At 38.1% G+C, this 11945-nt stretch overlaps 1 protein-coding gene across 1 annotated transcript; it reads right to left on the bottom strand.

Annotated features, from left to right (window-relative positions):
- Nucleotides 1-477: 477 nt before the first annotated feature.
- DR1 (down-regulator of transcription 1) lies at nt 478-11945 on the bottom strand. The gene is made up of 3 exons (XM_010307091.2): nt 11268-11945; nt 5901-6064; nt 478-2623 (listed from the first exon to the last, which is right to left on the bottom strand). Exons 1-3 carry the CDS (start codon nt 11485-11487, stop codon nt 2477-2479), a joined length of 531 nt encoding a protein of 176 aa, XP_010305393.2. The 5' UTR covers nt 11488-11945; the 3' UTR covers nt 478-2476.

Raw genomic sequence — 11945 nt, 5'->3', positions numbered from 1 at the left:
CTGCAACTGCCAGAGTTTACTTTTCATACTTGAGGTGGAATGGCTGAATAAGTACAGTAGTCTCTAAACAAGACTATCTACATGAAATTATTTCAACAGGAGACTAACATACATTCTTATTTCCCCAGCCTCTGCCTGCAGTCTTCCACTTTGTTAAACTGGAAGTATTTCAGTAGGTTATATCTGATCTACAGGGGTTTTGTCCAACTTTTCAAGTTAAGAAGGTCAGGTATAAAAGTGCAAACATATAAAATGCAATTCCCAAGAGGAAAGAGAGCCGGCCAAGCCCAGAAATATTTTTTGCTAGCATTAACAACCCCAGTGAACAGCAATGCCATCCAACAGCACTCAGCTTGTAGACTTTGGTCACAAGAAGCGTTCAGTGGGTCAAAATAACAGCAGAGTTTAAGTAGTCTTAACTTTTTTTCTTTATAAATGTAATGAAGACGACAGACTATTAATTAAATATAAAAGCAATTTTATAAAAACACATTAGAATTTTATTGCTTGAAGAATACAGCATACGAAAAAGCACAAGAATGTCCAAAAGAAAGGTCACAAGGATCCAAACATATTACACCATACATACTAGATGCAGTAAAATGTTAACCTGAACTCTGCATCAGAAAAGAAAGATGTGAAAATATACCTAATATTATTTAAAAGGAAAAGACTCATTTAAAATAGAAAGTGTGAAGGTGTTACAGTACAAATTAGAAAAGCCAACACTGCACATTAACATTGTATTACTAGACTAGATTTTCTACCTTTGGTACTTAAACCTTTACAGAAAACCACTTCCTTGGTCAAACCTCGCCTAACATATTTCATACAGTATCCATGAAAGGTTTTTTGTTTTGTTTTTAAAACTTAAACATTCAAACAAATACTTTTCTGACTTTTCACTGCATTAATGAATTTCAGGAAGTGTTCACACTTATTCAATATGCAACTTAATGTATCTCAAATTTAAATCAAAAGTCACTATGACTAGATATCTGAATATATGCCAATTGTACCTTGTTCAGATCTTTATGTAAAAATGGGCACATCGTTTTCTGTTTGCAACCTTACGTAAACAGACTGCTGCAGCCCTCCTCAAGAATTCGAACTAGAGCAACTTGCTGCGGGAATAAGTTAATAAATCCACGCTGTTCGAGATCTATGGGATCATCTACAGCAGCATGCAAGTGGCTTTTCTAGTCTGCTCGGATTAGTGTACCAGAAGATATGCCAGTATTACTTCAAGTAACACATTAAAACTCAGCAATGGACACTACTGTGCTTTATTTCAACACAAAGAACAGCTGCTCATCCATTAATCAACAGAATTTTCAAATCAACTATCAAAAGGACTACTACATAATTTCTGTTCCATGTATTGCTGATCACTCTTGGGGACTAGTTTATCAAAAACCTGGACTTACCTATGAACCAGTTTGAATGAAGAAAATGTTCTCTTTCAACAAGGTATCTTAGTAATCCAGTGGCAATCTAGTCTGGGGAATGTTAGCTTTATGCTGACAACAATGACTAATCAAGGTTAAATAAATTCCCTCTTTTATGGTAAGCATGCTCTTAGCTTCAGCTTTTGCCTTCTTAGGCTTGAATACTTACTCATTCCCAGCTATGTCAGTGGAGCTAAAACAATTTTGTTTCATCAAGTTCCAGCTTTATGTATTTCAACAATATGAATAGATCTGGACTACGAAATACCATCAACAACAGTTAACATTAAACTGGAGTGAAATAATAGAAGAGTTAGTTCTTCAAACCAGGCAGTCTTTGAAGTGAAATATTCAGTTAGAACTGTCAAAGGATGTCATAATAAAACCATGGGTTTATTTTTTCACCCCTGTACAAAAAAAATGACTGAATTTGTACAACTCCTATTAAACATACCTTTTCCTAGCTTGGTGAAAATGTACCATTTTCAAATTTTAACAAGTGTGGTATTTGAGCACATATAGTATTTATTGCCATATACATCCTCATTTTAAAAAGAACTATGAATTCAGATTCTACTATGCTGAACTCTGCTTTTTTTTCCCCATTAACAGATTATATCTACTGTACCACTCCCCAGAAAAACAATTAAAAATTCTAAGTAAGATTTTATAGTTTAGTTAAAAGGGAAGAAATGCAAATGTGGATTTAGAGCTTTTTGTATAAATCTCACTATATCTTATAAACTCGTTGTTTATTGTAACACTGTTTATTGATCAAATAAATGACGCACTATCTAAAATTTCCATATACACCATTAAAAATCCAAAGTTGATATGATACTGAACCTTAAATCTTCAAGAGTTCAAAAAGAGACAGTTTATACATGTACAGCACACAACAGCAGACACCCCTAGAATACCAACTGCCAGTCCATGATGCATACAAACTTACAGGTAAGCATTCATTTCACTGTTTTCATTGTGCAGGAAAAATATTTCTAAGTAAAGACAAACTCAGCTGGTGAATTTCAGATATCATCTTCATCATCTTCATCCTGAGAGGATCCTGCCTGATTGGATGCACTGGCTGAGGCAGCAGCAAGCTGTGCCTGTTGAGCTGCTTGTTGCATCTGTAGCCATTCCTGCTGCGCCAGTTCTGCTTGCTGTTGTCTAGCCTAAAGACATGAATTTAATTGTTAAGGCCATACACAGTTTGTGAAGAATCTCTAGAGCACCTTATCTTCTTTTAAAAGCAGTTTTATCTGTACCTGCAGATTTCTTTTGTATAATTTTTATTAATTGTACATATAAAAACACATCTAGGAGTACCTTACTTGTACCAAGATGTTTAGCTATATTCTCTCTTCCTCTGAAGAGGCCACCATTTGGAGGATTTACAGTTACAAAACCAAGAGGCAGGAGCTAGTGTACTTAAGTTCCATTGTAAGGATTGTGCTGAACCACTTCCTAATGGAAAAATTCAGTGAGGCAAAGCAATGGAAATTTTAGGCTTCAATTTCAAGGGATCTTAACATTTAATCACAATTCAGCCATGAGAACAGCTCTACTTTGTTGTTTACAAATACTAAAGCTTGCAATTATGATATCATCCAATCGAACCATAAAGGCACACATTATTACAAAAACAGAAAGCAAACCATTATCGTACTTTGCTAAGCAATCTTTGAAAAGAGAGCAATGCAAGGCCTTCCCAAATTCAAGTATGCAGATTGAGAATGGCTTTGCTACAGTAAGGTACAGTCCTTTACTGAAAGGCACAAGACATTCTAACAAAACATTTCAAATTGTTCAACTGGTGACCTCTCGTTTTTCTATCCAGGGTTTTCACTTGTTTTTCAGCAACTACTGTTGATTTCAACAGTATACTAGTCAATAGTGTCAAAGTTAAAACTTCCATTTCTATTTTGAGTGAACCTTAGGGAAAAGTTCTTAAAATTAAAAATCTTCAGTCTTATTTACTTTTCTACTTTTACAAGTCATGACTAAGACTTGTAATGATTTCCTTTCTAATCTCATTGCACTCACTGAATTTCCCTATTTTTTTCCAAAGGATCAACAAATTTTACAGTTTTGCAAATTTCAAGATGCAAAACGATCAAAACCAGTTTATTTACTTAAAGTGAAAAAATGTGAGTCTACCCTTATTATAAGAAGTGTCACATTTCCTCAGTCTGTTCTAGCATTAAAGGAAAATACTTTTACAGAGGTAGAAATCTCTTCTCAATGACAACCAAACTTCAAGTGGTAGTGAAGTTACAAGGGTTAGAAAACAATTTAAGACACTGTAAAGTTTTAAACAAAGGAAGACAGCAGCACCTGTACACTTAAGAGAGGCATACGTATTTATCACACACAAGATAACAATAGGGGTCCCTACTGACCCTGCTACAATTAAGTTTTCTGTACACTCAACGAGATGATACATATGCGTGCACCAGGAATCAGAGGCTCAGCACTTCACACTGGACGGATCATTTTGTCAGCGCCTACCCTCTCTGCCATATTTGTAACAATATCACTTAACCAGTTCAAAAATGGGGAAAAAAAAAAAAAAGAGAAAAATTCCATTTAGGTGTACTGACTAAGAAGCTTTATAAGCATCTGGTAAACTTAACTCATTTATTGTACAGATGAACTTTAGTGAGGAAGCCTCAAAAAAAAAAAACCAAGTCTGTTAAGGCCCTCATCTTGCACAGAAACTTATACACATGCATGAACATCGGGATAAGCCATTCCACTGACTTCAAATATTTACAATCATCTAAGTTATAGGTGTCAAACATTCATAACAATAACAGGCAAGTATTTTAAAACCACAGCAATAAGTCAGCATTAGTGTCATGCTCTAAAATATTAACAAGATAAGCATGAATGAACATGCACTCGTGTAACTATTTTTAAGAATCACTACAGTATCTCCAACAGTGTGTCACAACTGGTATGTCTGAAAAATAAGAGTGCCACCTTTGAACCTAAGCAAAGATTTTCCATACTACCAAAAACTATTTTAAAAAATCATTCATCCAATCTTGTCAAACTTGCCATGCATTGCCTTCATTTAGACATTAAGGCACAGTGTTACAGAATTTTAAAAAAACATACCTCAAGGGGTCACTCCTTAGATGAAGTGTGGTTTACGTAAGGTGGCTGTGGTTTCAGCATTTTTATTTTTTTTTTGGTAAATGTTACTCAGGAGGTAGTACTCCGTTAACACACCTTATCTTTGCTGTTTTTTTATTCTGCATACCACGCTAAGTTATTTGAACAAAACAGTAAGTAAAAAACAGGTATCAAACTGACTATTATTTGTAAATCTCATCCTTAATCCAGAAACAGATGTGTTAGTCTTTCTAATGTTAGTACAGTCAAACAAAAGTTAGGTACAAATGAATTTACCATAACTAGTTCACTGCATGCTGACAATAGCTACACGGCATGCTGAAATTTTAAATGCCTTAAAATTCACCATGTAATTAAGATTAAAATAGTTGGCATGTTATAATATGAAAAACAACAGTTATTGTTTCAACAAGATACAAGTATAGCGAACGGGAAAGAAGGTCACAGTAACCAGACACGATAACACATAACTGAATAAGCATTTTCAGAGGAAATTAAAAGTAAGCAAACCGAGAAAATAAGACTCATGCCTCGTGTAAGAAGAAAGAAATCTAAAATAATTTTCACATCACTTAGTTTGTGAACATCTCCAAGTTTAAATCGCTAAAAGCCAATTTTAGGTATTTATCTTTCTCTCTACTATTCTTTTTGTTTGACAAGACCACCATTCTCTAAACTATCTGGGAAAGCCAGGAGGGGAGAGGCTGGGATGAATGCATGCGTGTGCGCACAGTACTTGCGGGCAAATGCTCTTCCTATGCCTGAATTGTCTCTTTAAAAATTTATGCATGAATTCACTCAATTAAGAGTCTTGCCAAGAGTAAAAGAAGATGAGAAAGGACAAATTAGAAATTTTGAACGATTAAACGTTTCTTTCAAAGCCTAAGAAATAACATTTGTGCACTGATGGCCTGAAACAGAACAGATATCTTCACTTTTTAATGCGTTGGAACTGGTAATTTCCTAGAACATCAGCTGTCATTCTTTTATTTCCTCAAACAAGTAATTCTTAATGTATTCTCTAAAGTAGAATGGAAATACCTAAGTAACAGCAAAACCCCCATGCTTTCTAAACCTAGAGTATAAAGTTTGTTTGTATATAAAGTCCTATGTGTCAAATAACGGAAGTAACAAGTAGCAGCATGTTATTTGTTTACTTTCACCGATTCAAACAAGCCAAAGTCAAGAGCATCTTCGATGTCACAGCAACTCACAAGGAAAGGAATACTTCTTGAGGTGTGCACATGTTTTTGTGGCACTAGATCTGCAGCATTAATAATTCCTCATGAGTACAAGTATTGCTTCACTTACTTTTGCAAATAATTCCTGTTGCTGCCTTAGAAGCTCTTCTTCCGGAATGCCGAGGTTCTCCAAGCGTGAACTGGCCTTTCTTCTTTTTAGTGCTACTGTTTTGCATTCTTGCAAGACTTCTTTTACTTCACTGATATAGGAGCCAAACCCCAAACTTTCTAGTGCTAGAAAGAAAGAAAACACATTGTTTATCTTTTACAAAGTTTCTGATAATAGATATTGACTTCTTAATTTTAAAGATTAAAAAAAATTTAATGTTTGATGATTTTTCTATTATCTGGTGATGAAAATCTGTTTTCATAAGGAGATCTGACGTTATTTTCCCTATCTCTTCTTCTATGACATTTAACAGCACGTGTTTTCAGGCTAGAAAAATTGAGATTAGTCAAGTACAACTAAAGAAGTTGGCACCTGCAGAGGATTCAGGGCTTTCAGATACATTTTGCTAGAGATAGGCCTTATTCTTCAAAAGACATCTTTCTCCCATCTTCTACATATCAGAATCAAGCAGAATTTATACATCTAAGAAGTCCTTCCTATCTGAACTCAGGGATTCTATCTTTCCAGTTTTGTTGCAAGTCTTCAGTAGAAGGTAAATTAGCAACCTATAATAGAGCAAAAGCGATGCATGTAAAATGATCACAGATACTTCACTAAAACAGAAATAGTCAGTATTACTTTAGACCTGTGAATTTCAGCTTGTCTTTTAATATCTATTCATATTTCAAGTGTCAAGAAGCTAAAAATGCATAGTTCACACACATAAAGTTATATAAAACTATGTATGAGCTCTTTATTGTTTTAATTCTCAACAGAAACCCTTTTATTTATCTCCACATGAAAACGTATTCAGAAACTAAAATCTTGCACTTTTATCTGCCCAAAGAAATCCAAAATGCAGCTATATCCTGCAACAATAGTGGTTTTTTTAAAGAATGCAAAAGTAACAGGAAGGATTATAAAAATCCAAGTAGAATGTGACAAAAGGGACACTCTGTTTCCCGATTCACCATTTAGTATGATATGCCTCCACGCATACACACACCCCAACGCAGAACCTATTACAGAATATGCTAGAAACACTACATAAACACCAATTCTACTAGAAACCAATCTCAGTTTTATTAAACTCATGGTTCATTTCCAGTATTTCCACAAATCAGAATTTTCTTTACAGAATGACAGTTGTTTTAACCTTTATCTTACTTTATTTCAACCTTATGTCACAAGCTATTCAAGAAATACTACCAAAATAAAAATGCACAACAGCAATCAACAACACGTTATCAACAAGCTCTTAGTTACACTAACTCAGGCTACATTCTAACATTAATTTTGTAAGCAACCTTTTCGTACCCATTATTACAGGAGCATGCCATTGTATCATATACCTAAACAATAACCCAAAGGCATTCTGTAAGTTTTTGGCTTCCAACCTGTACTCAAGGAGACAAAACACCGTCTTCAATAGGGCAGTACAGTGCAGCTGCCTAGTCATGCAGGACTACTGTTCCTTTAACAGATAACATTTGGCACATGAATTTACACAATACCTATTCCTTAAGGCACATAAAGTTAAAAGACAAACTGATTTAGAGGTAATCACATTATTACAGAGACAACAGTGAGTTCAGCCTCAACCCATACACAGACACTGGAAACGCTTTTTTCAATTAGCCCGCAGTTACTACATGAATTACCAAAAACCTTCAGAAACTTGTTTAATCCAACCTCAGCAGACAGGAAGCAAATCCTTATCTCATGGTCCAGAACTGATTATCTAAGCAGCCTATAAATATTTAAGAACTCATTCAATTTTTACAATGTAAACAGTATATTAGCTATCCAAAGCCATAATTTTTTTAACCAAAGTATAAAATTTTAAGAGGTCTACAAGTCTAACATCACTAAGACAAACCATCATAGCACATACATAGGTGTTCGTCAAAAGAACATTCACAGTGATCAGTGTTGGCAATCTGCTGCATCAGAATATGAACAACTGCCCAATCTGAAGTCAACAGCAAGATGTGTTTTTACAGAAATTTTAAATGGCCCTTAAAATAAAATAATGAAAAGAACTTACAGTTTTGTATTTAGTATAGCACACTAAAAAATATATATATATCCAAAAGAAAACATGTGATATAACCAAGGCAGACTCATACAATTGTTCAACCTAATATAGCTATGAAGAACCATATATGCACCATAGGTCTAGTGCATCAACATTCTGCCGGCTGTGAAACTACTTAAGAAATTTACTATCTTGTTGAAATACATCAAGGCTTTACAGAACACATGCATGGAAGGAATATGAATCCCTTTATACCAGCATGGTGCCAAAATGTGGCACAGGTGATCACTGCTTTAGCAGAGCCACAGTTCCACCAAAATTTAGAGTCTTTCTATTTCTTGAGTCTGAAATCCACATGTCTACCCAGATTGCTGAAAATTTGGTATCTTACTGAGGGTAGAATGATCACACGAAATTTGAACAACTGAATCCCCAAACACAGCAACTTTGGGGGGGGGGGGGGGTGAGAACTTCTCATATTTACAAACACCAAATCACAACCATTCTTTCCCCAGTTTCCTCCCACTCTTAAATACTGCATGAAGGTGCAGATCTCCAATTAATCAGTTAAGCATAATTAGCTCTACATTTGTTTTTTATACAGTGAGGTCATTCATATCTGAGATTTAACATCTCACCATTTTCAGAATTCACTGGAAGTTTAATTTATCCTAAAAAGCCTGCTTCATCATGACTCACATAACTATCAATTTGGCTATTTTCTGTTCCATGGTGGAAGGATATTAACTTGCTTATTAGAGTCTCAGACTCACAACTGGGTTCCTGATGGTGAGATTCAACAATAAACATGGAGACTATCTCCACTTACAACTATTACGTAGCCTTGATGCCTTTGAGTACGCTCCAGGGAAGCTGCTTTGTGTTTTATCACTAGCAGTGAGTGCTTGGCATAGTCGGACTACATCTACCAAATCCGATCTCTCATGAGATACAAGAGGCCTCGGCTTTCCTTTCCCTGCACTCCTGGCAGCACCGTGCCAGTCAAATGTTTGTGCTACCACACAATGAAACACAGCAAAGGACTTCATCTATCTGAAGCATAACGCAGTGGTAGGGGGAAAGAGTCCTAGCTCAGCACGTGGCCATACAATCATTATTACTAGTGCAGAAAAGGAGGGGTGTCTTAAGCACCACTGCTGCCAAACACCTAAGTGCAGTTTCGCATTACCTCTAATACAGTCCAATGGCAGGGTGTCACCAACTGCGGTGTCTCTTTCCCCTCCCTCCTTCCCAGTGAAATACCCTTCCTGCTCCTTGCTTCCAATCTAGTAACTTCTTGTTTACAGGAACAGTCAGATCACCAAACTCACCTGACAGAAAACTGTGCTCCCCTCACTGCCAATTCTCAAAAAGCAACAAGGTCAGTTGGATCAGCACTTGCTAGATCCAGCTCAAGTGAGGGTACAAAAAGATTCCTCTTGGCAGCAGCGTGTGATTTAGACTGGACCAGATGTGATACAATGGCCATTAGCTTCATTTTACTTCTAAAGGAACTAGTTTAAGCATTATAAAGGAACAAGATATCTGGCTGACCACAACAAACATATTTCAATTACTTAATTTGTTAGCATCATTGTCATGGAGATACGTTAAAAGGCAGTCAACACAACAAGTGACTAGAATGCATGAAGATACTATACCTATATACACATAACCGCTGCTTCCAAAATTAGCAATCTAAACCCTCATCCCTCACAGAGGGATCACCTGCCAACCGACCAGCATCTGGAAGAAGCTAATAGCGCATACACCTCCCTAAAGATAAGAACAGCACAAAATCCAAGAGCAACTCCTTACATCTCTGGAGCACTGCAAAAATGGATATAATATTTGACTAAAATGTACAGGAAAATTTTCAAATTAGATCTAACTCTAAAATCTGGTAACACAAAGAAATAGAATCCAGCAGAATACTTAGTTTGGGACCATCTGCTGATGATATACACATGCACGTGTGTATACACACACACATATTTTGGTTTAAATTTGTTTTCAAAAAAACCCTAGACTAACCCTAGAGCAGCAACAGGTGAAATCTGTTCTAAGGACCACCGCTAATGGGCAAAAAATACTTTCATACATGAATTCTTTATTGTCCTCAACCTCACAGATCATGTCTATTCCTGTGTTAAGAACTGAGCTCCAGCATTTTGGTGGTCACTTGAAGAAACTATCCATGTGTTTAGAAGCATCATAGCCAAAGTGTGTGAGTTGCTTTGCTAAGCTTCCAGATTTACATGTATTTTATTTAATATTAAACCTTATACACGCTACATATTTTCTTTTGCTGTTCTTGAAACTCTTCTGATGAGCACAGTGATATAATTCAAAGGAGTAAGATTTTTTCCATTTGTTTCAAACAGAGAATCACTACCAAGAAAACATAACATTTTTTAAACTAACTTCACAGGACTTCACAGTCCTCAAAATAGCCCTACTGCAAATGCTACTGTTAATATCCCTACCAGGCAGGAAAGTACTGCTGTAAATTTGTTTGCAGCAGACATTGGTATCAACAACCTTTGCCTAAGCACCAAAAAGAACGATTCCCGAAAAAGATGCCTGTTGCAGACTTAAGGTAAGGCAAGGAAACTCCCCGTTTGTGGCAGAATTTAAAGAAAAACAAATGAGAGACAGAGAACTCTCCTTTTATTCAAGCAAAGGGAAGTAGAAGTCAACAGCAGAAAGAGATACAAGGCATAGGTCATGGTTAAATGTTTTCTACAAAAGATACAAATACTTAATTTTAAACAATCAGACCCCAAGGATAGCCCTAGAGAAATATTTTACTCTTTACAGGATCCAGACAGAACAATTAAAGCCTCGATTAAAGCCTAGCCTCCACATACCAAATCATACATCTTTTGTCAGTCTCCAATTAGAAAACATTTAGTAAGTCCAGGATCTTAAAGCATGCTGTAAAAAAAAAAAAAAAAGTGTAACTATTCGGAAAAGCAGACTTCGTTTCACAGGTACGAAAAACACAAATAGATTTGGTGACTTCACTCAAAGCATCACAGGCTTCTCTGAATCATAAAATGAAAGCTGGTCCTGAGCATAGTCAACCATCGCCCTAACCACACAAAGACAACCTACCCTCGCAATACGACGGACAAGCCAGACAACACATACTTTTCCTCCAGACCTTTAGAAGACCCCTACCTTTTATACAGCTATAAGAAACCATTGAGGAAAAAGTCGCAACGGGACAGGAGCGGCTCAAAGCCCGTGGCATACCGGGCAGATGCACACCGCCTCCGGAAGCTTACCTTGTATGACATGCTCCGGGGAGATAGTTTTCTTCTCCGATTTGTTGCATATCTCGTTGGCCTCGGAGGAGATGAGGTGGATGAATTCAGTGCAGCAGTTTACCACCAGCTCCCGGGCATCATTTGCCACGCGGACGTTGGGGAGCGTTTCTTTGATCATCTTGTTGATGGCAGCCCTGGGGATGGTGAGGTCGTCGTCGTTGCCCGACGACGAGGCCATCCTGGCTGCCGCTCGCTCCCCGAGGGGCGCTCAGCTCCCGCGCTCACGGGCTCCCCCTCAGCTCCCGCGCGGGGCTCCAGCGCGCGGGGAGCCGGCGAGGGGCGGGCGGTGCCGCGGGAGGCGACGCTGCGGAGGGGCGGTGCCGCCGCTGGACGAGCGGAGCGGACCGGGGGCCGCTAACGGGCCGCCGGTGCGGGGAGCCGGGAAGCGCTGCTCGGGCTCAGGGCTCCCTCGGCCGCGGCGCCTGCCACTGCCGCCTCCGCCACATCCTTCGCGCGCTGGCGCCGCCGCCTTATGAACAGCCTGAGGGAAGGCGAGCCGCCAAATTACCCGCGCGCGGAGCGGCACGGCTCGGCACGGCTCGGCGCCCTCCTCCTCCGGCTGCCTCTGGCCGGGCGTTGAGGCTGGCCGCGAGGCGGAAACGGTCTGACTACGGGCTCGACCTGAGAGGAACGTCA

Source organism: Balearica regulorum, chromosome 8, assembly GCF_011004875.1.
Source record: "Balearica regulorum gibbericeps isolate bBalReg1 chromosome 8, bBalReg1.pri, whole genome shotgun sequence".
In the NCBI taxonomy this organism is placed as follows: Eukaryota; Metazoa; Chordata; class Aves; order Gruiformes; family Gruidae; genus Balearica; species Balearica regulorum.
The sequence above is the reverse complement of the archived record's forward strand: the minus strand, read 5'-3'. Positions and strand labels throughout refer to the sequence as shown.

Excerpts from the sequence above, each read along its gene's own strand:
- DR1 (XM_010307091.2), bottom strand. The coding sequence starts at position 11,487 with ATGGCCTCGTCGTCGGGCAACGACGACGACCTCACCATCCCCAGGGCT. Across the intron at positions 6,065-11,267 it reads CCCGGAGCATGTCATACAAG|CACTAGAAAGTTTGGGGTTT; the intron begins GTAAGCTTCCGG and ends CTTTCTTTCTAG. Across the intron at positions 2,624-5,900 it reads AACAGGAATTATTTGCAAAA|GCTAGACAACAGCAAGCAGA; the intron begins GTAAGTGAAGCA and ends TCATGTCTTTAG.